The sequence below is a fragment of the Myotis yumanensis genome, unplaced genomic scaffold (assembly GCF_028538775.1).
Source record: "Myotis yumanensis isolate MYYU_CA2020_CCGP unplaced genomic scaffold, mMyoYum1.0.hap1 SCAF_6, whole genome shotgun sequence".
In the NCBI taxonomy this organism is placed as follows: Eukaryota; Metazoa; Chordata; class Mammalia; order Chiroptera; family Vespertilionidae; genus Myotis; species Myotis yumanensis.
In genome coordinates, this window is record NW_027223757.1 from 61,565,569 (window position 1) to 61,591,893 (window position 26,325).

Genomic DNA, 26,325 nt, shown 5'->3' on the forward strand with positions numbered 1-26,325 from the left:
AATAATTTCCAATTCTTTTTGTCCATATTCAGTAAATAGTAAGATTAAACTCATTTTTTCATATTTGGGCTAATAGCTCTAGGGCATTTCTAAAAAAAAGATAACGTAATCAGAAATTTAAAAATGTTCTCATAGTTCAAAGTAACAAAACTATAATTGAAAGCACTAATGATGATCTTCCGTAAACCTACATTTTAAGGTTTCCCTTAATGAGTGTGTCTCAATTTTTAGTTGTTGTTAACACCTCCATCTACCCCAAACACACCCACAGACTTTATTAAATTCAAGAAAATATCCTAAAATGTTGGTCACAATACCAGAAATGGCCAGACTAAAAATAAAATAAATGCTGATAAAAATGGCTTTCCTTATAGTCTCAACTATTTTTGTTATACATATGTGCATTCTGAAATTCATTTTTAACAAAAAATGACTTTTAAAATATATATTTTGAGTCTCAAAGTTAATTCAAAAGAAATGCAGCAGATATATGCAAGATTCCTATATGAGTTGTAAATCTGTCATCAAAACCATCACATTTTAAGAATTTAAAAGGGGAATTCAAGGTAGGGGATTTTTTTCCCTGCATTAAGCAATTGATCAAAAGATATTACTTTCACATGTAAAAATAATTTACACTAAAAAACTCATGTGCAAAGTCTGATACTTTATCAAAATAACAAGAACAAAATGAGCAATGAAAAAATAGCAAAAGCCATTACAAAAAATATTTAATTCCTATTTAAATTGCTGTGTTCACAGATTATAAATGTTTACCAATTAACTATATCACACATTTTGTAGAATATTTTAAGCTATAATATAGAAAGATAACATGGGATATTTGAAATTCGAGCTGCACTTATCAAAATAGTTTTAACCTGAGCCTTAGACGTCTTCAGAAATGTAGTTGGCAATAATATATGATAAAGCACAGTTATTTAGTTTAATTCAAGGTTATTCTTTGAATTACTTCTCCTTAAATATTTATGTAAAATTATATTTATTCCATTTTGGAGTTTTCTGGACACAAGGGAATATATGAATTTAAAAAGCTGTTGTTTTTTCCCCTGCTTTACAAGCACATAAAGATGTCTTTCTTGTTCAAAATGCCTTAGAGTTCATCTTATTTTCATATTTCAAGTTACTTTAGAAATGCAAAAGGTCAAAAAATTATCATAGATACTTGAATATTCCCATGAAATATACCACACACACTGAGGAATTTAATACAAATTCACTAAAGAATATCAAATTAATCAAGTCCTCCTATAAATATTTATTTATTTAGTGTTTAGAAGTTGCAGTTTTCAATACTATTAACAGAAAATACATAACAAAAGCTTCCTAACAAGTGAAAAAAAAATAATTATAAATGCTGGAAAAATTGGCCTCATTAACATATTTACAGACTAACTTAATACATACTCCACTGGAAATTAATTATATGACATTTATACAAGCATTACAAGTAGTGAGCACTTCAGTTCTTTACTGTCTGTACCCAAAGATGAAAGTCACCTGTTTCTCAGGACAACACTGACAAGAATCAGAAATGGTCAATCTGAGATACTGTCGATACTTTGTTCTGTTCCTTCATCCAAAGATGTGTCTGTTGAGTACGTGTCCTTATACTTCTTTTTCTCTTTACTCTGATCTTCCTGCAGCTTTAGAATTATGTTTCGAATTTCTTCTCTTTTTGTTCTCATTCTTGGGGGAGAGAACCAGTTTGCCAAATTCATAGGTAGTTCAAAATTGATAATTGGATTCTGAAAATAAAAATGTTAGATGCATATTAGAAAATTATAAGGAATAACAGCTTAAGTTAAAACACAAAAGCATTCCAACATTAAAAATTAAAAATCAACAACTCAGTTATTATGTATTCAGTCATTATCTATCAACATGCCAGGCATTCTGCTCGGCACAGGAGATAGATAACTTCTGCCAACAGATGGTCGTCTAGATCAGGGGTCAGCAGATGGCAGCTAGTGGGCCAAATTCTGCTTACTGCCTGTTTTTGTAAATAAAGCCTTGTTGGAACACAGTTACACTAACTCATTTACATGTTGTCTGTATATGCTTTCTTGCCACAACAGAACTGAATGGGAACAGACACTGTATAGCTGCAAGGCCTAAAATATTACTTAATATCTGGCCCTTTATAAAAAGGCTTGTTGACTCTAGTCTAGATAGACAGATAACAATTAAAACAATGAATATGACAAATATTGTGACAGCAGAATCAGAGAGTCCTATACAAATGTGGGGGCTAAACACAATTCCAAAAAGAAGTAATATTTAAGCTAAGACCTGAAGTTAATGGAGTTAGCCAAATAAGAAATGATAGAAGCATCAGCTACTGCCTGAAATCTGTTTGGTTAAACATTAGCATTTTCCCCCCTTCCAAAAACCACAAAGGTTTGAGATGGATAATATGCTGAGGGAGACAGGCAGGGTCCAGAACACCAAAGAAATTGCTTTTTAAAATGAGATTCTGCTGTACTTAGCCAAGCTGTATTTAAAAGGTAGAGTACTAAAAACATTCTGCCCATCAATAACCATATTGGTGGAACTAAGTAGAACTTAAGAACAGCATCTATGTAGAAATCGATTTAAATAAATGTCGAAGAAATTGCTCCTATAGCCTTTCACTTAATTATAACCATGATTTGAGATCTAGAAGAGATTCCAAATATTAAAAAAAAATATGATAGAAGCAATAGGAAAGAATATTTCAGGTAAAGAACTATGTATCAAGGTCTAGAGATGAGAAAGAACATGACACAATGAGAAACTGAATGACACTCAGGTGGCTGGTATACAGAATGCTAGAGTGAGAATGGTAGGAAATGAGGTCAGGAGCTTGGACAGTAGTTGGATCATGCAGGCCACATGAATTTTCTTTAATCCAAGAGCAACAGGAAGCCATTATAAGATTTAATGTAACATGACTAGATTTGGGTTTCTGGAAAAGAACTGTGAAAAGCAGAAGGTAGGAGGCAGTAGTTTAGAATAGTGATGCTAGTATACTGAACTTCAAAAGTGGCATCAGAAATAAAGAATTGAACATATTTAACATGAAGTGATAACATTTATGGTACACTGAATAGTGAATTAAAAAAAGGAGTCAATATAACTGTAAAGAATATCCAAGAGAAATATGCATGAGTGTTATTGCATCTCTTAAGATAAAGGAAGAAAGTGTTATGAGGAAGGAATGGTCAGTTTCAAATGGTGCTTAGAGGTCATGAACAATTTCAATATAAGAATGAGGATGATGCTGAAACCGATTTGGCTCAGTGGATAGAGCGTCGGCCTGCGGACTGAAGGATCCCGGGTTCGATTCCGGTCAAGGGCATGTGCCTGGGATGCGGGCACATCCCCAGTGGGAGATGTGCAGGGGGCAGCTGATCGATGTTTCTCTCTCATCGATGTTTCTAGCTCTCTATCTCTCTCCCTTCCTCTCTGTGAAAAATCAATAAAATATATTAAAAAAAAAAAAAAAAAAAAAAAAAAAGAGTGAGGATGAAGCCAGATTACAGAGATTTGAGAAGTAGAATTTGTGGAAATGAAGATAGTGAATATAAATACATCTCTAGAAATATATCTGTGAAGAGCAGAAAAGAGAGTGAAAGGGGCAATCCACATCATGGGAGAGATTTCTTTAGGTAGAAAGAGCCAGGGGGAAGGGGAGTTGATTAGTGATGAGGAATGATGTCACAAGGCTTGGATGTGATGAAATATATAACCTTTTTATGTCTTAAAAATTCTCCAATTTGGAAGTTTTTGCTCCTTGGAATAATTTTTGAAATGATAGTTTTTCAAACTCTTCAAAATATTTACTTACTGTTATTTTATAATAACGTAAGAGCCAAAACAGATTTTTACTATTTATTATCTCATATCCAACAATTTGAAACCCACCTCAAAAAAGCTCTCTACATACTGCAATACGTATACACCACAATCACTGAAGTTATTTTGTTGGGGTACTTTTGGATTAGAGCCTTTCATAACATCTTTGGAAAAACTTCTTTTGCTTCCTTTTTTAACTTCCCATTCCACCTCTAAATACCTGCAATAATAAATATGTAGTAAGAATATGCATATATATAGTTCTTTATTTCTAACAGAATACAAAGTACGAGGTGCAGTTCTGAACTTACTCTCTTAGAATTTTTACAACATTTGATCGAGAAGGGCCTCTGAGTGAGTCCATCAGTAGGATGCAAGGTCTGCATGGTAGAAAGGACCAAATGTTAACACCTTATAATGTTAAAAGAGCATAAAGAGATGTGCATTAGCAATACAATTTAAAACCTTCAATATTTCCTTTTGCATGCCTAAGTAAAAGTTAGGGAGGGTGGCAGGAATAAACCTTATAGACATACATACCCTAATAATACTCAAATAGCCATTGTTATGTTAAATACCAAATAATAAAGTAGTAATTTAATCATATTTTAGTTGTCAATATATTTCAATAAAGTTCCATAGATTTCTAAAAATACTTCAAAATTTAATAGGAAGTCAAAACCATTCTGAAAATTTGAATACCCATATTCCACCAAAAGCAGAAGAAAATAATCACACTTTTAACTAAAACCTATTACAGGTAACAAAACAGGTAATCATCACATATAAGAATTAATTTAGAATCCAGTGATTCCACTTTGAACACTCACTATAAGACTCAACCTTCAAAATTTTGTTATAAACCCAAGTAAAGGTAAGGAAGTCTAATGTAGTGCAAAGTGACCTGGAACGTTTAAAGGTCTAGTTCAGTGGTCGGCAAACTCATTATTCAACAGAGCCAAATATCAACAGTACAACGATTGAAATTTCTTTTGAGAGCCAAATTTTTTAAACTTAAACTATATAGGTAGGTACATTGTTATTAACTTAATTAGGGTACTCTAAGGCTTAGGAAGAGCCACACTCAAGGGGCCAAAGAGCCACATGTGGCTGGCAAGCCGCAGTTTGCCAACCACGGGTCTAGGTTCTTCCTGGTTAAAATTTTGTGGGATTTGGAGATCTCTTAACTGTTCAAGGTCTCTATATTTTTCTTTATAAATGAGGTTTGCTTTTCAAAAGCTGTTAATGGAGTTTTAACCAACATTTTCTACAAAGAAAAAAAAAAAAAGGTAAGAAAAAGAAGCCAAAAAAGATGAGGTTTACAAATAGGCAATACGTCATCACCTAAGAAGCTTGGAGCCCCGACCTCAGAATATAGTATTACTTCCGAAAACCAAAACGAAGTCACTCTCATTTGGGGTGGAAATGTCTGTGTGTGCATGCATGCACACATAAAAAATAGAGGACTAAAGTAATTATTCTTTCTCTCCATTTGATCCTTGGACATTGGGCATGATCCAGTTTTCCTCAATGAAACTGACAGCCATTGTGACTTTTGCTTAGTACCTGTTTAAATAAAACTGTCTAGCCCGGCTGGTGTAGTTCAGTGGTTGAGCATTGACCTATGAACCAGGTCACGGTTTGATTCTGGGTCAGGGCACATGCCTGGATTGCAGGCTTGATCCCCATTGTGGGTGGGAGGCAGCCGATCAATGAGTCACTCTAATTATTGATGTTTCTATCTCTCTCTCCACCCCCCATCCTCTCTGAAATCAATAAAAATATTTAAAAAACAAAAACAAAAAACTGTCTAGTCATGTTATTTTATGAAGGTACATAAATAAAGATTTTCATGTAGTCAATGCTTACTGTTTACAGATAGTAGGCTTTAAATGCCACTGTCCTATTTCTGAATTGCAATTGTCATCGGTAAGGAATCCATCGTCACTACTGTCATCCTATAAGAGAGAGCCTGCTGTTAGTATTGAAAATATACAATCTAAATAACTAATAACCTACCAAAGTAGAACTATTGAGGATAGAAATCTTTTATAACAAATATGTCAAAAACATTTCTAGTCAGGTGATCAAACACAAAAATTGGGATGTCACTTGATTCCAATGATCTAATATCACAACACTGACGTTTTAATGAAAAGAAACTACAAATCAAAGGAATCTGAAAAATTATTACATCATATGCTCAATCTAGAATACATTTTTAAAGACAATATATTACGACTGCTTCTTCTCTGGTCAAATACCACTGCTCTGATTTTAGGTGTTTCTATAAAAATTAAGTTAGCTAGTTATTAAGATAACTGTTTCATAATAGGACATGAGTAACTTTTATTTATTACTCTTTTATATAAATTTTTTAAAAATCAGAAATATTTCAAGGGTTTTTGCAAACACTGTTCTCCTTAACAAAACCATATATCCACTTCATTTGAGAGAAGATAGCTTAATGACAGTGTCTTATTCTATAAATTATCTTGCATGTAAAATAAACAAAGCTGCCGAAACCGGTTTGGCTCAGTGGATAGAGCGTCAGCCTGCAGACTCAAGGGTCCCAGGTTCGATTCTGGTCAAGGGCATGTACCTGGGTTGCGGGCACATCCCCAGTGGGGGATGTGCAGGAGGCAGCTGATCGATGTTTCTCTCTCATCGATGTTTCTAACTCTCTATCTCTCTCCCTTCCTCTCTGTAAAAAATCAATAAAATATATTAAAAAAATAAAAAATAAATAAATAAATAAACAAAGCTTATTTTGTTCTATGAGAAAAGCTTTTGGCAACCTTACAAATGAAATAAGTGCTACGACCAAAGAAGCATGAGTGCTCATTATAAGCCTTATATATAACCCATATATATGTCTGTATACTTTTGAGAGAAAAACTATGTTTTATAGTCATATAGACCATTTAAACATCACAAACAATGGCTTTGTTCACAAAAGAAGCAAGAAAGAAAATTTGTGCAGTATAAAGCTATCTTCACTACTAAATAAATTCAGTTTGTCCTAACTAAAAAAAGTTAAGCCAAAGCCAGTTTGGCTCAGTGGATAGAGCATCGGCCTGCGGACTCAAGGGTCCCAGGTTCGATTCCGGTCAAGGGCATGTACCTGGGTTGCGGGCACATCCCCAGTGGGAGATGTGCAGGAGGCAGCTGGTCGATGTTTCTCTCTCATCGATGTTTCTAACTCTCTATCGCTCTCCCTTCCTCTCTGTAAAAAATCAATAAAATATATTAAAAAAAAAAAAAGTTAAAGAATTAAAGAAATAGTATGCTATAGGATTTTTATAAACTTTTCTCTAGATATAAAGCCATTTTTAACTGAAATTATAAAATATTTTAAATAATATATTTTATTCTTGGTGTTAGTAAAGTTTATTGGAGCAAGTGAGACATTAAATAAATATCAGAGTAGACCTATGTTAGTTTTAACTAAGTATTATTTGCTCCTGCCATATATATTAAATTCGACCCCCTGCCAAAATCACTGAAAATGTGGAAGAATATAATACAGTTTTAGTTTAATATAATCAAAATGTTAAACATTTGTCTTCTGAATGTCAAGTTAGACCAAAGGTTAGATATAGCCCATAAACAATTTAAAAGAGGAAGAGAAAGGGTGGTAGGGGTGGTGGCTGTGTTGATTTGAAAAAATTTATTTTCTATTAAAATGGTGGGTATTATTAGTTTCATCCACAATTGGAGGTGGGGGATGGGGAGGGTGGCTCAAAACTAAAAGAAAACAGCACTAGCACATTTATCCTAGCAACCTCTGACCTGAAAACTTAATTTGTGTTTTAAAATGAAAACGAAGTCCAGATGCATGAGTTACTGGTTGAAGAAACTACCTGTAAGACTCCAAAGAAAAACACTTAATTAGATAAAACATCAGAACTTTTTGTCAAGTAAGTTTTACCTGGTTATCCTGATCTTCTGAAAAGTCAATGAGTTCATCTTCAAGCAATCTACTAGCTTCAGCTGATTCATCACTATAGTTTAGTCTGATTTTGCTTAAACCATCTGTATTAATAAGAAACATTATATAATTTAAAAAGTCCATGCATATAACAGAAATCAATTACTGAGATCTTAATCATGTCGCAAAAATTTTTATAAGCTTTCTGTATCCTAATTTTTAGTGAAGTTTTCAATTTATATAGGATAGACTGCTTAACCATCCTCTCTGAGGTAGTAAGGTTACCTCTAGAGAAACTCTTCTTTAATGTGCTTCTTGGTGAATGATCCCTTTGAAGCATCTGATGAAAGCTATGGGACCTCATTCTTGAAAAATGCACACACATACTGTAGAGCACCATTTTTTTTTTCAAACTGTGGGGCACTACCACTATTAGATTAATTCAAGAGAATAGAAAATTATCAGTGTATTACACACAATAAAGGTAAATTAATTTCCTTTAAGAAAGATATTACACACATACTAAAAAAAAAGCCAAAACAAATACCAAATGCACAAACTATAATTAAAAAATACTTAGAATAAACGAATATTGAAAGGCAAATTACGTAAAACAGATTATTCCTACTGCAGTCTCCACTAGCATTTGTGAGAATATTTACTCAACTTTAACTGCTACTACAACTTTAAAGACTGGAACATTAATTTGTAGTAGAAGGCCACTAGGAATTTCTGGAGTTTGTGTATATGAAGCCCTAGGTTTTTGTCCCATTGCTTTCTTCTGATTTACTAAAATAAACTGGTAAAAGTACCAAGAGTATGCTCAGTATTCACAATTTTTGATCGGTTCTTTCTGAATTTACATACATTTTTCTATGCTTTATACTGACCTTTTTCCTCCAAAAAAATATATTAGGATCTATTCACAGTTTAATAAGTTTACAAGTTATACACTATAGCATTGTATGGATTTAATGGAGTAGACTTTTTTACCCTGGGGATGGAGAGAAAATTATACAATCAACTTCACATGAAATTTAAGTATTTGAATAGAAACCTCAGATTTCCATAACAAGTGCTAGAAATATGGAACTGATTCAAGAAAAAAACCAAGCCACAATTTATAAAAACTGAAGGGAAATAAAGACAGGCTGCACCAGTGCCCTTCTTCACACTGGAAAAATGAAGGAGAGTGAAGAATAAGGAAGTAACCTTTAATTTCAATGTCAACAACTATTTTGGAGGAAAACCTTTAATTTCTGCCTCGGGCCACTTGATTTCCAATTTCCCATCTGTAAAGTAAGAAGACTGAACTAATTCACCTTACAGGTGTAAGACTGTACAACTACTGTTTATCCTGAATACAATAAATTTCCTTTAAAATGAAAATAAATCCAAGATCTTATGAATGGAAAATGTAGACCTTGTACTACAATTTTAAAACTGCACTCTTTGTAGAGGTGAGGGGAATAGACTGTACAAGGCAATTTTTTTTGGAGTGATGGAAAGGTTCTAAATCTCGGCTGTTGTAGTGATTACATGACTATAAACATTTATCAAAGCTCACTGAACTATACTTATAAAATGACGAAATGTTCCATTTAGGTAAATTATACTTCAATAAATCTGACTTTTAATAAAAGGTATACCCTGAAATCTTAATCCTGATTACAAAAAATCCAATTTACTCTGAACTCCTTGATTCTTTCAAAACATTTAGAAACATACCTGTATGGTGCATAGAATTTAAATATTCATTCTGTAGGCCATTCTCACTTGTAGTCCTATCAACAATTTTCTGGCATGCAGATTCTCCTTGATTTGATTCTTCATTTTCACTTGCAGTATGATTTATTTTTTTCAGACTACATTTCCCACTGCATATGTTTCTCCGATAACGAGAGTCACTTTCTTCCTGTTCAGCACTTGAATCAATTACAGCCATGCAATGCTTTTTGTTTAGCATCTTCTTAATTATAGGCTTGGCAGAAGAGTTTTGTGAACAACTGTCCATTTCACTGGCTGAAGGAGAAGAAATACAACTGTCCTCTACAGTTGAACATTTTTGCATGGTTGTATTTTCATGGTAATGAGGATTAGGTTCATACTTCGGTTTTTCCAAACCAGGGAAACAAACAACAGCCAAAAACCAGTGTGCACTGTAAAAAACAAATGAAACTACTGAATATATTATTAGAAACGTTTATTATATTTGGCAATAAATATCAATTGAAATGCTTTTCTAAAGCTTTTCTGAAGAAATTTATTAAGAATGCCCAATTTTTTCAACCTAAGTTTTGTTAGAATTTTGTAGCCTGTATTCACTTTTGCAAACAATCCTTTAAACCTTTTCTTGCTTGTGGAATGAAAAAAAATTTTTTTTTCAGGTAATTTAACAAAATATAAATGATATCACTGCCAATTCATCATTCCCATTCACCTTCCTTTTGCTTTATTTATGTCAAAGGATAGAAATCTATCTAGTCTTAAGATTAAAATGTCTTCAGAAGTTTAAACAGACTGTATAATTTTGAAGTTTTTAAATATTGTACATATATATAGCTTTTAAAAAACTTTAACCATGTCTGTGTGTCTCTTATTAATAAGGTAGGAATTGCTTAACACTGAAAGTATCGAATAATCCTTTGTCTCATGCTATATTGAAATGTAAATACACTAAAATGAAATAACATATCCAATGTAATGATTATAAAAGAACTGAAAATATTAGTAGAGTTCCAGCTATCAAGTGGGTGCTCGTGATATAGCTGAATTCAGGTACCACAGCTCTTAACAGCAGGATATAAGCCATAAGTAAGAAGCTACACAGCTAACATTGGCAAATAGTGATTAATCTAATGAAGAATTTTATTAAGGGCTTACTATTTGCTAGGTAGTATTACATGCTAAAATCAAAGGAACAGGCCATAGATGTTAGAGAACTTACTAGCCTGAGCACAATATTTGTAATATAGTAGGATGTTCAACAGGTATTTTTTGAATGAAAAAAGTAAATCTAGTGATGAGAATGAAAGTTATGCTACATTCTCATTTCTGCAAAATGTTAAATTACCCCAAGGCAATACTACAAAACAGCACTGTCTCTTCATTGGACAGCCTAAATAGAAAGATCAGAGGTTGGCTTCATCCTCAGTACTATAAAGGACAAGTGGAGGAATGCTTCTCTCCTTAATTACTAGTCCTCAGTATCCTGTGGACTTAGGTCAGGCTAGGGTGGTAGAAATAGCAGCACACCAACTTTCTCACTTGAACTCTAAGACACAGCTAATTGTATGTCACATCTGAATTTCAGAAATGTGAAAATGTGAAAAAAATGTGTTTTAAAGTTGATTAAACAGTGACTCTCAACCTACAGCAATAACCTAAGTTTATCACTGTTTTTAACATTTCTCAGTTATGACAATGTAGACATAAGCTATAAATTTTTTAATGCCTCACTGAAAAAGTAGGAAAATTCTTTCTTCACCTAGCTGACAGAAGAAAGCTGGAAGAAACAGCTGAGATCATTTTCAACCTCTAAGAGCCATGATTTTGCTTTAATGATCCTTTTAATAGCAGCTACACTGAGCTTAAATCACCAGTGGGAGAAGAGGCTAAAACAGGTAATTCGATGTATCTGAAGATGGATTAGATCCAAATATCAAATTTCTGCCCCTTGTCAATTACTGGGACAATTTTTAACAAATAGTTTTTAATTGGAAAATTCAAAATAAAACAAATGACAAATATATGGCAGTCTATGTAATATAATCAGTGTGTATAAATACTTGTGGCTTACCTCTTAAAAATAAAACAAAATGCACCCTCATGAATTAGGGCTATTCTTCCATGCACAAATGGCATAGTACTCTTGCAGAATCATTTTCTGGCTACACATCTTTATTCATTCTCTACTTTTCACTACTGATCATAGTTTCTATCCACATCAGATAGAGTGACTAAGAAGGATATGCCTCTGTTGCCAAACTGTGTGTATTTCAAAATTATATTTCTATTTAAAATTTGTATAATTCATTTCTGACAAATGGCTTTACACACACACACACACACACACGCACACACACACGCACACACACACACTAGTAGCCCCGTGCATGAAATTCATGCACATTAAAAGGGAATTAATTGCCCTAACCAGTTTGGCTCAGTGAATAGAGCACCGGCCTGCGGACTCAAGGGTCCCAGGTTCGATTCCGGTCAAGGGCATGTGCCTTGGTTGCGGGCACATCCCCAGTGGGGAGTGTGCAGGAGGCAGCTGATCGATGTTTCTCTCTCATCGATGTTTCTAACTCTCTATCCCTCTCCCTTCCTCTCTGTAAAAAATCAATAAAATATATATTTTTTAAAAGGGAATTAATTAGCAGAGATATTTTAATATTGCTATTTGCCCTTTCTCTATAATAGAAGTGTGAGAGATGAAAGAAAATTAGTAAAATGTATATGAAAATAATATATAAATTTATTAATAAACAGTAACAAAAGGATATAACAACAGAGGCATGATATAAAAACGACAAAAACATGACATGAAAACAACAAAAACATGATAAAAAAACAACAGTAATGCAAACAATGACTGATAAAGTGATTAAACTTATTCTAGTATCTCCCTGTACACCACATTAAGAGTGAAAACACTTTCAAAGTGCTTGACTAATTTCCCTTGTGATGAAGTACTTAGAACTTTAACTATAACATCACATGCTCTTCAAACTTGAGAGAAAGCAACATATAACTGGCCATGTGCAAAAACGTGTTCAGGTAGGAATATGCCTACTTTGTCTAGAGTTTGTCCTTGTGATTTATCAATAGTCATCACAAATGCTGGCATTACGGGGAAACCGTCGTCCAATCAATTTAAATGGGAGGCCAGTGTCAGATGGGGACAAATTAATTCTTGGAATCAGAATAGCCTCTCCCTCTGCAGATCCTGTTAATACTTCAGCTTCGATAATGTTAGGTCGTAATCTTTTGATAATAAATCTGGTACCATTACAAAGACCGGAGTTACTATTGAGATTTCTCAATAGCATGATGATTGCACCCACTTTCAATTTTAATCTATGACATGGCATTCCCGAAGGAGTAATACTATTAAGAAATTTGATGGGAAAATTTTCCTTTTCAGCATCATCTGTGTAATCAATGGAATCATCACTCAAATATGTGTGAAAATCTCCATCGAGTATATCCAAATTTTCTTCATTTAATTTTTGAACATGCTCATTTTTTGGACAAAGAATTGCACATTTAGATATATTTTTAATATTATCTATAGCAGTGGTTCTCAACCTTGGCTGCACATTAGAATCACCTGGGAATCTTTTTAAAATCCTGATTCCTGGGCCTCATCCTCCGGAAATAGTTTCTTTATTATGGGGTGGGGCTACAACATTAGTAACAAAGAAACAGAATTAAAACTTTATTGTGGGGAGCCGCTACAGTGTTTTGGACAGGTTCAAACCTTGGACTGATGAGAGGGCACAGTCCTCTCATTGCCATGTGCAAGTCCCAGCTTGGAGGGCAGGGCCCTCCCAGCACAATTATAGGCAACAGCTGTAGTTGTAAGCTTGAACCTATGGTCCGAACACATGGCCGCACATGCCTGAGTCATGTAGGCTTGATAGAGTTCAGGTGCATGTAGCTGAGTAGGATTGAATCCCAGGAAAATGTTGTGAACATCTTTGTCACGTCCTTACTTTGCCTCGTAGCATCTGCTATAAAATAAAGGCATGGTTGTGGGCATGGTAGCTGTCTCTCAGAGAAGCAGCATCCCACCGAGACCTAGCTTTCATTCTCTTGTCTGTCTTTTCTAAGCCTTTCAGCCGCCCTCACTCAGGTTCACCCCTGGCCGTGCTGGCGCGGCACACTTTAGAAAGATATGCCTCCACACTCCCAAGGCAGGTTCCTGCCTCAAACCCTGCCCTTATAGGAAACAGCTCTGGGAAACAGCTCAGGGGAGGGCACAGCCGTTGCCAAGACAACCCCTGAGGGACTGACTTCCTTCTGCTTAGTCACTGTGGTTCAAGTCGTGATGAACACCACCCATCCTTTTTATTTAAGTAGATATTCTCCATTTCACCTATTAGGCAGCTCACATATTACTTTATATAACAAATATATGGCAAGAAACCTTATTTTGAGAAGAATGAAGAAAGTGAAGATTAATTTTAAAGTGTTTGACTTTATATATGTATACATATATTAAAGTTGGGCTTTACCGCCATAACCAATATTTTGACCTAGTCTACCTATCTTTGGCTGAGCTAATTAGAGAGCACAAATGTTATAATTAAAGCAGGGTTTTAAATAAATATAGCTTGATTATACTGTACGGTGAATTTGTTTTTCATAGTGAGAAAAAAAATATTCAGAAGCTAGCCTGGCACAGCTAAGCTTATTAGACTTAGACATAAATCTCACAGAACATCAACCTCAGACAAGGCTACTCTGCAAACATAATAAAATGAGGCAAAGCTAGGCCATTTCATAATTTGTCTAAGTAGAGACAAACAAGGTCACTTAAACCAACCCCCCAAATATCAAAATTCCCTTTTTTGCCCAATGAGTGAATGCTACTTCTTTACCCAAGCAAACCACTGCTTTCTTAGATCTTTCCCCAAATCACCAAACTAAAGCCCAAATTTTGTTATAGGCTTTTTCAAACACACTTGCACTGAGAGGCTCCATGGTTGTCTATGGTATGTGTTCTCCTTTGATACAAGTAATAAGCCCAAAATTATCCAACTACAGGTGTATTCCTGGGGATGTTTGATTGGAGAGCATTGGAAAACAACAACAAAAGAAATACAAACAAATTTAAGTCTAATAATACTATCCTATAAATCAATGCCTCTTTTGGGGGAAAATAACACAAAATGTTTAACTACCCCCTTTTACTTAGAAAATAACTGTGTAGTCAGCATGGTTTTCAACTTGAGAAAATGACAAAAATCTAGCTACCTACCTTTTCTTCTTTTTCTTGGTTAAGAGCCTAAAAGTGTTTTAAACTAAGAATTCAAAGTCTTCTATGGGACCTAATCATCTTTCTGTATAAAGTAGCCTTTCCTTTTTCTTTAAACATATTTTTATTGATTTCAGAGAGAAGGAGATAGAAACATTAATGATGAGAAATAATGATTGATCAGCTGCCTTCTGCACGCCCCCCACTGGGAATAGAGCCCGCAACCCGGACATGTGCCTTTGACCAGAATTGAACCCGGGATCCTTCAGTCTGTAGGCCAACGCTCTATTCACTGAGCCAAATCGGCTAGGGCAGTGGTCAGCAAACTGTGGTTCGAGAGCCACATGTGCTCTTTGGCCCCTTGACTGTGGCTCTTCCACAAAATACTGACTTCTGCACATGGGCCACAAGTTTCAATCGCACTGTACATGCGCGCTCACACTGGCTAGGACAAAGTAGCTTTTTCTATGTGATGTTTGCTAGACCACAAGCAGCACCATTTTAAAAATTAACATTATTCTACATTGACCAATAAAACAAAATTAGAAATATCTCATCTAGTGTTTGTAAAATTCAGTATCTTATATGATTTACTGGAAAACTGCATCAATTATCATTAAAAAAGCAGTATAAGTATAGACATACAGAACAAATTTCAAGAAGTTTAAAATGGATGAAATCTTCACATCCTAAACACATTTTCTAAAAATTGTCACATTTACAGAAAGGGAATTCTTACTCACGCTTCATTAAGGGGTACAAAAATAAAATCCTTTTCAAAAATATCTACATGCCGGGTCCATGTTTTTACTCTCCCATGCCGCTTTTGCTGTATTCTGTAAGACAAGACACAGACTATCAAGTTTCTGAAATGTTCCTAGTGCTTCAACTTATATGCAACAATTTATAAATTACAAATATTAAGCTGCTAACAGAATAGTTGTAAAAGATGATTTAACAAGCTGGAGAAAGAAAACAAAATATCTGAGATAGAGCTAGAAACTACCCATCACTGAATCTGGAAGAAAGAGATATTTAATTCCTGCTACTATATACTAGAGTAAATCAGTGCTATTAGTGTTTATTACTGCAGAAATGGCACAAGCAATCAGATTGAGAAGCAAATCAGACCATAACCAATGAGAACAGCAAAAGAAAGAGCGAGAAAAGTGAACATTATCTTACAGTAGATGAAGAAGAATACACTATGACCACTGGTCAAAATCAATCACTATCATCAACTCTAAGATGAAAATTAGGAATCACTGAACTAGTGGATAATACTATTTGTGTTATCCACATCAGCCTTCAATTTAAGCATTTAATAGCAACTTATGATAAAAAAAAATACCAACTCTTTATGTGTATATTTTGATCAATTACCAAGTAAGTATTAGAACTGGATGCAATCATTAAAGGAGAATTATAAATAAAAGTACACAGGCCTATCAGGCCTAATATGTAGAATAGTATTTCCTTAACTTATCTGAGAAGAAACATCCAAAGAACTTACTAAAAGTACAAGCTTGCCTTAGCCAGTTTTGCACACTGGATAGAGCACCGGCCTGTGGTATTGGGTTGGATTCCGATCATGGGCACGTACCTAGGTTGCAGACTCCTTCCTGGCTAGGGCCCTGGTTAGGGCGAGTGTAGGAGGCAACCAATTGATGTGTTTCTCTCACATCAATATTTCTCTCCGTCTTTCCCTCTCTCTCCCACTCTCTTTAAAATAAATGGAAAAATATACTCAGGTGAGGATAAAAAAAAGCACAAATTCACAGGTTTCTTTCATAGATAGTATGGAATATCTAGGGTAAAATAAAGCAATCTATATTTGATAAGTATCCAAGTAATTTTTTAAAAATCATCAGGCATATTGGGAAAATACTGATCTAAATATTACACTTTGTGAATTCTACATATTCTTAAGATTTTAGAATATTGTGGATATTGATCCACATTTTATATTGGATACAATCCAATATTATGATTTTGTTAATAACAGATTATGTTGCCTCAATACAAATAAGTGATTTTCTAAAAAATGTGTTTTCATTGATGTTAGAGGGAGAGGGGAAAAGAGAGAGAGAAATATTGATCAGCTGCCTCCTACAGAGGATTGAGCCAGCAACCCAGGCATGTGCCCTGACTGGGAATCAAACTGGTGACTTTTTGGTTCGTGGGACCCTTTTGTTGCATGGGAGAACTCTCAACCAGCTACACCACACTGACCAGGGCACAAATAAGTGATTTTTTACTGAGTTAAATTTCAGCAACTTATTACATCTGTTCAACATTTTCAAAGAGCTTGACTTACGATAGATTAGGTGTTTCATGGAGATTTCTCCTTTCTCTCTGATTAAGGCGTTTGTAGAAAAAAGAACTGAATACATGAATTCGGTCAGCATCTTCTTTCTTCAGTTTTTCAAGCACCAAATATCTATTTTATAAAAAATAATTCCAATATAGTGAATATAGCAGTTTACCTCACACTAACAGGCAGGCAGTAATCTATTTAGCCACCATCAATTTCTATTCCTTACAACTGAAAGAAGCAGAGTTGACTTCATATTCTAGATAATAACTACCAGATAATTCTCAAGTAATGAAGAGTATATTTGAGAGTAAAACTGTGATTTGAAAGATCTAATATTTTAAAGCAAGGTCACATTCATAAACATTCATAACATTATTTATAATAGCCACAAAGTGGAAATGTCAGAAATGCTCATCAACTAATGAATGGAAAAATAAAATGTGATATATATCCATACAATGAAATACACTGAACAACAAAAAGAAATAAAGCACCGATACCTGCTGTAAAATAAAAGAACCTTGAAAACACCGTGCTAAGTGAAAGAAGCTAGTCATAAAGGAGCACATGTTGTATAACTCCATGTATATATGTTCAAATATGCAAATCCACATAGATAGAGAAGAGCTAGTGGTTGCCTAATGCTGGAACTGGAGCTGGAGGAAAATGAGGAATCACTGCTAATGGTTATTGGGGCTCTTTGGGGGAATGAACATATTATAATACTGACTGTGATGATGATTGCACAAATGTCTGAATATACTAAAACCACTGAATTGTACACCTTAAATGAGTGAATTGTATATTATGTCCATTATCCTATCTAATAAAGTGGGAATATGCTAATTGACTGCCACGGCCTCAAAGATGACATCACCCACAGCTACAAGATGGAGGCGCCCAGTCCCCTCAGCCTCACCGGAGCGGCAGGCTCAGGTAACCAGGGCCGGCCAAGGTTTGCGCTCCCGGCAGTGGCAGCAGCAGAGGTATGATGAGGTGTTGCCTTCTCCTGATTGCCGGGTCGCCTCCCACCCCTGAGGGCTCCTGGGCTGTGAGAGGGGGAAGGCTGATCTGAGGGACCCCCCCCTCCAGTGCATGAATTTTCATGCACCGGACCTCTAGTATCTTAATATACCTACTAGAAGCCCGGTGCACAAAAATTTGTGTACTCGGGGGGCGGGGGGTCCCCCAGCCCGGCCTGTGCCCTCTCACAGTCTGGGACCCCTTGGGAGATAACGACTTGCTGGCTTAGGCCTGCTTCCGGGTGGCAGAGGGCAGGCCCAATCCCTAAGTGCAGCCCCTGGTCAGGCTCAGAGCAGGGCCGATTGGGGAGTTGGGGCGCTGCCCCGTTATGCACAGAGCAGGGCGGATCGGGAGATTGCGATACCACCCTCAGTCACGCTCAGGGTAGGGCCGATTGGGGGGTTGGGGCACCGCCCCATCACACTCAAGGCAGGGTCGATGGGGAGGTTGCGGCGCCACCCTCTGTCATGCACAGAGCAGGGCCGATCAGGGGGTTGGGGAGCTCCCCCGTCACACACACAGCAGGGCCGATCAGAAGGTTGAGGAGCGCCCCCCGTCACTCACAGAGTAGGGCCGATAGGGGAGTTGGGGCACAGCCCCCTGTCACACACAGAGCAGGGCGGATCAGGGGGTTGGGGCGCTGCACCTTGTCACACTCAGGGAAGGGCCAATGGGGAGGTTATGGCTCTACCCTGTCACACACAGAGCAATGCCCGTGGAGGGGGGTTGGGGCGCCACCCTCTATCACCCACAGAGCAGGGCCGATCAGGGGTTGGGGCGCCACCACTGTCACACTTGGGGCAGGGCCGATGGAGAGGTTATGGTTCTACCCTGTCACACACAGAGCAGGGCCTGTGGGGGGGGGAGGGGTTGGGGCGCCGCACCCTGTCACACACAGAGCAGGGCCGATCAGGGGGTTGGTGCACCGCACCCTGTCAAACACAGAGCCGCAGGGCAGTCAGGGGATTGGGGAGCTCCCCCCTATCAGGCACAGAGCAGGGCTGATCAGGGGGTTGGGGCGCCTTCCCCTGTCACGAACAGAGCAGGGCAGATAGGGAGGTTGTGGCCTCGCCCCCTGTCACACACAGAGCCGCAGGGCGATCAGGGGGTTTGGGCGCTGCCCCGTCATGCTGATCCTGGTGCTGGGAGGTATATTATCCTTTTACTTTATAGAATAGAGGCCCGGTGCATGGGTAGGGGCTAGCTGGTTTGCCCTGAAGGGTGTCCTGGATCAGGGTGGGGGTCCCCACTGGGGTGCCTGGCCAGTCTGGGTGAGGGGCTGAGGGCTGTTTTCCGGCTGGCGAGTGACTAAAGCTTCCAACCGCTCCTTGTTTCCTTTTCTTTCTTTTCTTTTTTTTATTCTGGGCCACCTTTAGCTCTGAGGCCTTGCTGCTGAAAACATTGATACAATGTTTCGGTCCAGCTGGATTTCAGTCCGGCTGGTTTCTGGTGTTTTGTTTAGCTTCTTATTTGCAACATAGTACATAGTTGCTTAGACTTGCAGCTGAGAGGCCGGCAAGTGAGGCGGGGAACGTTGGAGTCCGCAGCAAGCAAGCCTCATGCTTGCTTCAGTGCCTGGCTGCCGGCCGCCATCTTGGCTGATAGTTAATTTGCATATACTCACTCATTAGCCAATGAAAAGGGTAGTGGTTGCATGCTAATTACCATGTTTCTCTTTTATTAGTGTAGATTGTTTTTATGTGCTGCTTATCCTATATAATAAAGAGATAATATGCAAATTGACCATCACACCCTTGCACAAGATGGCCACGCCCATGTGACCACAAGATGGCCAGCAAGGAAGGGCAGTTGGGGGCTATTGGGCTAGGAGGGGAGCAATTAGGCATCAATCAGGCTGTCAGGGAAGTGGTTAGGGGGCGATCAGGCTGGCAGGCAGAAGTGGTTAGGGGCAATCAGGCAGGTGAATGGTTAGGAGGCAGCAGTCCCTGATTGTGAGAGAGATGTCCGACTGCCGGTTTAGGGATCCCACAGGGATTGGGCCTAAACCAGCAGTCGGACATCCCCCAAGGGGTCCCAGATTGGAGAGTGCAGGCTGGGCTGCGGGACACCCCTCAGTGCACGAATTTCGTGCACTGGGCCTCTAGTTTTAAATAATTCAGTTAATAAATCAAAAAGACTTAGCCATATATTACTTAAAAAAAAGAAATAGAAAAAACCTATTCAGTGTTAAGGTTGCAACAATGCAACTTTAAAGGGATCTTATATTGGTTGTAATTTTTCCTTGCCTTAGTTGTTTTTTCTTTAGGTCTACCTCAAAACAAATAGCAATGGTTCCTTGATATCACAAAGGAAATTTATGATATATTAAATTTGTTTGTTACAAATCCTCAAAGGAACTATTCAAAATTAAGCTAATGACCATATGCATTTTATTAAAATGAGGATAATCGGAAAGCCTTATGAAATCTTACATAGAAACAGCAAATGTCCCTGAGGGCACACCTAGAGACATGTCCCTTAGCATAATATTATCATTCTGAAGCTCAAGTTCTGATGAAAAGGACCCAATTACAAAATTTCTTGCTTTAGAGCAAGTCAGTGTGCCCCCACAAAAGAAATTATAATACAGTGAATCATCACATGACAGCTTAAATCAATCACTGAATTTTACAATAATATATTCAAAACAGAGCATGCCATGAACTAGATTTGAGTTTAGGGGCTATATCATAATTGGTGAACCATGCAGCTTTCACCAGCCCAAACTTCAGTGGCTGCTCTGTAAAAGTGAGTCAAATAAACAGAGGGATAATTCAACTTAAAAAAGAAAAGTTATTTGTGATTTAAGAAAACTGACTCTAACTTCATATGTAAACAAATCCATGCCTTGTAAAGTGTTTTGTCTTTCTGATCTGGCATACATCCACTGGTATTTCTGTGACTATATATAGCTTTTTTAATGTATAATGTACATATGTCAGAACTATTAACTGTAATTAGAAAAGCCATGTCTCTTATAGAATTAAAGGGAAATTTTAAGTTCATTACAAAAATCTTGTGGAAATTTCATCCATTTGGGTGCACTTTTTTTCCTTTCTATATAAATCATTTAAATACTGAATGTCATGGTAAAGCTGTCCACTTGGTATTTCATAAAGTGAACATTCTAACAATCAAATCATGACTTAACTATAGGATGAAGTAAAAAGATTATTTTAAGGTTACTCAGCTAGTCTAGTAATATGTGACTTTGAAAGTAATTTTTATTAAAGTAATTCTTTTCTTCTCTGCATTTTATTAACATTCTTTAGATGCAATGACCTTTTAAATCTTATAATACTGACAAACTTTAAAAGTTTGTCTCTAACTTGTAGAGTTAGAAAATAACGAGCAAGCTTTGGTAACAGCCGAATAACTGATTTTAACAGTGAAGCTTTAAAAAGTTTTCCTTTTAAAATTCACTTCTAAGTATGTCACAAGTGTGGCTCAGTGGTTGAACATCGACCTATGAACCAGGAGGTCATGGTCTGATTCTGATTGTACATGCCAGGGTTGTGGGTTCGATCTCCAGTGGGAGACGTGAATGAGGCAGTTGATCAATGACTCTCTCTTATCATTTATGTTTCTATCTCCCTCTCTTTTCCTCTATGAAATCAATAAAAATATATTATATATAAAAGAATATTACTAGTACAGGGTGTCCCCCCCCAAAATGTATACATACACTTTGAATAATTATAAAGGCCAGTGTTTATTAACATACATTTCATTTTCAAAATTGAGCTATTAGCTGTTAAAGTGTATATACATTTTTTTGGACACCCTATATACAAATTTTAAAGTCATGGATTTTGCTAGAATTTTATTTGGAATACTGATTTACATTAGAAAAGATAGAACTTGTAGATAATCAAGTTTACTATAAAAATTTTGTTTTAAAGTGTAAGTATAAAATGTCAAGGAGTCTCCTGAAAATATAAAGAATTTCAACAGTATAAACACATGATTATAAAATTTACTGTAATGTAAATTATATATTATTTATGTATGAAGTAAAATAAACTAAAATATAAATAAAATATTAGTAGTTCAACTTAGTTTTAAGATCCACCAATACGCTTTCAAAAACGGAAACATTTTAAATAAAAAGACTTAAGAAGGTTAAAAGTAAAGTGGTAAAGAAATACATTAGCATGTAAACAGAACCATGTAAACATAATCCGAAAGAAAGCTGGAATAGCTATATTCATTTTGAACAAAGTGGACTTAAGAACAAGAAAGATTATCAAGGATAAAGAGAGACATTACATAATAAAGGGATCAATCTCTGAGAAGGCATAAACATGTATGTGCCTAACAACAGAGCTTCAAAATATATAAGGCAAAAACTGATAGATCTAAAAGGAGAAACTATCAAATTCATAATTAAAACTGGAAATCAACAACCTTCTCAATAATTCATAGAATAGGTATGTAGAAAATCAGATAAGGACAAAGATAAGTCCAATATCAAACAACTTGACCTAAATGACATTCACAGAACACTTCATCCAACAACAGCAGTGTTGTTCTATATATTCACTTAAGACTTTTCAATAGTTTGGTTTAAGTAAATAGTAGGATTAAGAGTTAAGTGAAATAGTCCAGTCAGAGAAAGATAAATATTACATGATCTCACTCATTTATGGAACATAATGAACATCATAAACTGATTAACAAAAACAGATCCAGAGACAGAGAAGCATCGATCTGACTGCCAAACCTCAGGGGAAGGTAGGGGAGGGTGGGGGTAAGGGAGAGAGATCAACCAAAGGACTTGTATGCATGCATTTAAGCCTAACAATGGACACAGACAACAGGGAGGTGAGGGCATGAGTGGGCGGTTGGGGCAATGGAAGGATAGGGACACATATGTAATACCTTAATCAATAAAGAAAAAATAAAATAAAAAAAGAGATAACATTTTTTTAATTATGGAAAAATACGTAAAATTTGCAATCTTAACCATTTAAGTGTACAGTTCAGTGGTGTTATGTATATTCCCATTGTTGTGAAACAGATCTTTTTAAACTTGCAAACTGAAACTCTATATCCAATAAATGACAATTCCTTGCTCCAGGTAACCACCATTTTTCCTTTCATTTTCTATGAATTTGACTACAAATTATCTACGTGGAACTATATAGTACTTGTCTTTTTGTAGTTGGCTTATTTCACTTTCCATAATATCTTCCAGGTTCACCCAGGTTGTAGCATGTGACAGGTTTGCTCCGTTTGTTTTTTTTTAACCCTCACCTGAGGATATGCATTGTGTGTGTGTGTGTGCGAGAGAGAGAGAGAGAGAGAGAGAGAGAGAGAGAGAGAGACAGACAGACAGACATCGATGTGAGGAACACTGATTGGCTGCCTCCTGTACACATCTGATCAGATATCTAACCCACAACCCAGGTAGGAATCAAACCCACAACCTTTTGGTGTGCGGGACAATGCTCCAATCCAACTGAGCCACCTTTTGCTTATCACCCATCTATCAATGGACAGTTTGGGTTGTTTCCACCTCTTGACTATTATGAATAGTGCTATGGGTGTGCAAAAATCTCTTTGAAACATTACTCTCAATTCTTTTGGATAATACACGGAAATAGGATTGTTAGATCACATGGTAGTTCTATTTTTAATTGTTTGAGGAACCAACATACTATTTTCTATATTGGCTGTAACATTTTACACTCGTACTAGCAGTACACAGGGTGCCATTTGTCCACATTATTTTAGTTTTTTGTTTTTTTTCAAATATAGTTGCCATCCTAATGGGTGTAGGGCGACATCTCTTTTTGGTTTTGAATTTTCTTTGATGACTAATAATGTCAAGAATCTTTTCATATGCTTATTGGATATTTGTATGAGATAACATCTTTTGATTTTGCTTAAGAGCTTTGTCTGAACTTGTCATTGAATGACTTTAATCTCAAAGGGATCTACATCTGCAAAATTAGGCATTTAATATCTAGGGCAGTTTCTCTTGTCAGCAAATCTGTAACACACTTATAATTTACTGAAACATATTCCATTACCATTAACTCTTCAAAAGGAAAAACAGTATCTTTGATAACGGGGGTATAGTTAACATAAATAGGAGTATAATATTACCCCCTAATGTTAAGTAAAGCCTACGGGTTGATGGTGCTGTTGCATTCTTCTGTATCCTTGTTGATTTTGTTTAGTTGTTCTATCAAATTGTTGAGAGAGGGGAATTAAATTCTCCAGTTATATTTTTGGATTTTTCACTTTCTCCTTTTAGATCAGGGATGAGGAATGTCCGGCGTATAGGCTGTGTAAGGCCTGTGAAATCATTTGGTCTGGCCCTGCCAAGTCATCAGGGATGAGTTAATTAAATGTTTGACCAAATATAGGAGGTTAATTTTAACTTGGTAATTTTGTATGGCCCTTGAATGATGTTATAAATATCTAAATGGCCATTGGCAGAAAAAAGTTCCTCACCAGTTTTAGATCTATCAGTTTTTGCTGCACATATTTTGTAGCTGTTTTATGGCACATACCCAATAAGTACAGCTAGGTCTTCTTGATGGATTCATTCATTTATCACTATATAATGTCCCGCTCTATCCCTGGTAATTAATTGTCTTTGCTCGCAAGTTTACTTTCTCTGATATTAACAGAGTAACTCCTGCTCTCTATTAATATTTGCATGCTCTATCTTCTTCCATCCTTTTCATATATATATATGTAATTATTTTGAAGTGAGTTTTTTTGTAGATAAGACACACTTGGCCTGTGTTGTTTATTCCACCTACAAAGTTTCACATGTGTTCATAATTGTTCATTAAAAATTATATGATGGGTACTTTAAAATATTTGTCCAAAAATTCTAATATCTGTGTAATCTTGGTGTTGACTATCTATTGGCTGTTCTTTCTCATTCAGTTTGAAATCTTTCTAGTTCTGGGTGAGACAAGTAATTTTAAAATCTGGACATTTGAGAGCATTGTAAGACTCAGGATTTCATTTAATTCTTGTTTTAGCAGGCTTTCCCTGGCACCACACTTGTGTTTGAAATGGGCACCAACTCATGACTCCCAGGTAGGGTGGAGGTTTAGGTTCTCCACTAGGCACCATTAACATGGAGGGGCTCCATGTTACTGTTGGATGGGGATGGAAGGCTTCCCACTAGGCTTCCACTGGTACTACCTCCAGGGGATGGGGATGAGTACCTCATTATCCCCCATGGACTAGGGTGAAGTCCGGATGTATACTGGACCCTAATTAGCTTAGGGTAACTGTGACCTCAAAGTTATTCTTAGCCTTTATCTGCCTTGACCTCTGTTGATACCACTAAATGTGTCCAGCTTTACAGCATTTACCTCCCTTTAATTTTATGACATTACTCTCTTTGGATTTTTCTTCTTAACCTCTCAAATACCTTCAGAATTCATTCATGGGAGCCTCTGTCTTCCCTATCTAACTCTACTATCCAGGTTCTGTCCTTATAGCCTTTTCTCATTTTTTTTATCCCTACCTAAACAATTTGATCAATTTTCTTTTGTATTTATTTAAAATATATTTTTATTGATTTTAGAGAGGAAGGGAGAGGGAGAGATAGAAACATCAATTATGAGAGAGAATCATTGATCGGCTGCCTCCTGCATGCCCCCTGTTGGGGAATGAGCCCTCAACCCAGGCAAGTGTCCTTGACCGGAATCAAACCTGGACCTTTCAGTTCACATGCCAACGCTCTATCCACTGAGCCAAACCAGCCAGGGCTTGATCAATTTTCATAATTAAACTACTACTTGTAAAGTAAAGCCTCCTAACCACATGTCCAGCCAAAACTCAAACGACATCCAGAACCATATATTCAACGGTTTATTGGCACTCTCCCTTTTGCTGTATCAGACATCTAAAAGGGGTATTTCCCCCTCCCCTACCCAAACCTATTCTGCTTCTGCATTCACTGCTTCAATTAGTGGCAAAATCATTTAGCAGGTCTCTATAGTCAGAAAACTAGGAGTTATTTGGCACCCATTTTTATCCTTCTTAATACCCATTCAATCAGGCTTGGAGTCCTGCTAAACAACTCTACCTCTTAAAAACATTTTATTATTTCCTTTTCCCTCAAACAAAAATGACCTAATTAGGCTTCTTAGATCACTTAAATTTCTTTAAATCATTTCTCATCTAGAATTCCATAATAAAAATGCTTATCAAAATGATATTAAGGAAATACACTTA

At 36.5% G+C, this 26,325-nt stretch overlaps 1 protein-coding gene across 2 annotated transcripts in view; it reads right to left on the reverse strand.

The window, feature by feature from the left end:
- Positions 1 to 1,264: 1,264 nt before the first annotated feature.
- Positions 1,265 to 26,325, reverse strand: part of SENP6 (SUMO specific peptidase 6) — a 104,328-nt gene continuing 79,267 nt past the window's right edge. For both annotated transcript variants that reach the window (XM_070418218.1, XM_070418219.1), the window contains 8 exons: positions 17,092 to 17,214; positions 15,518 to 15,610; positions 9,518 to 9,948; positions 7,790 to 7,893; positions 5,728 to 5,816; positions 4,170 to 4,238; positions 3,928 to 4,078; positions 1,265 to 1,769 (listed from right to left, as the gene is read on the reverse strand). In XM_070418218.1, the coding sequence (XP_070274319.1) occupies positions 1,560 to 1,769; positions 3,928 to 4,078; positions 4,170 to 4,238; positions 5,728 to 5,816; positions 7,790 to 7,893; positions 9,518 to 9,948; positions 15,518 to 15,610; positions 17,092 to 17,214 (1,270 nt within the window). In that variant the 3' untranslated portion in view covers positions 1,265 to 1,559. The remainder of the gene's footprint in view (positions 1,770 to 3,927; positions 4,079 to 4,169; positions 4,239 to 5,727; positions 5,817 to 7,789; positions 7,894 to 9,517; positions 9,949 to 15,517; positions 15,611 to 17,091; positions 17,215 to 26,325) is intronic.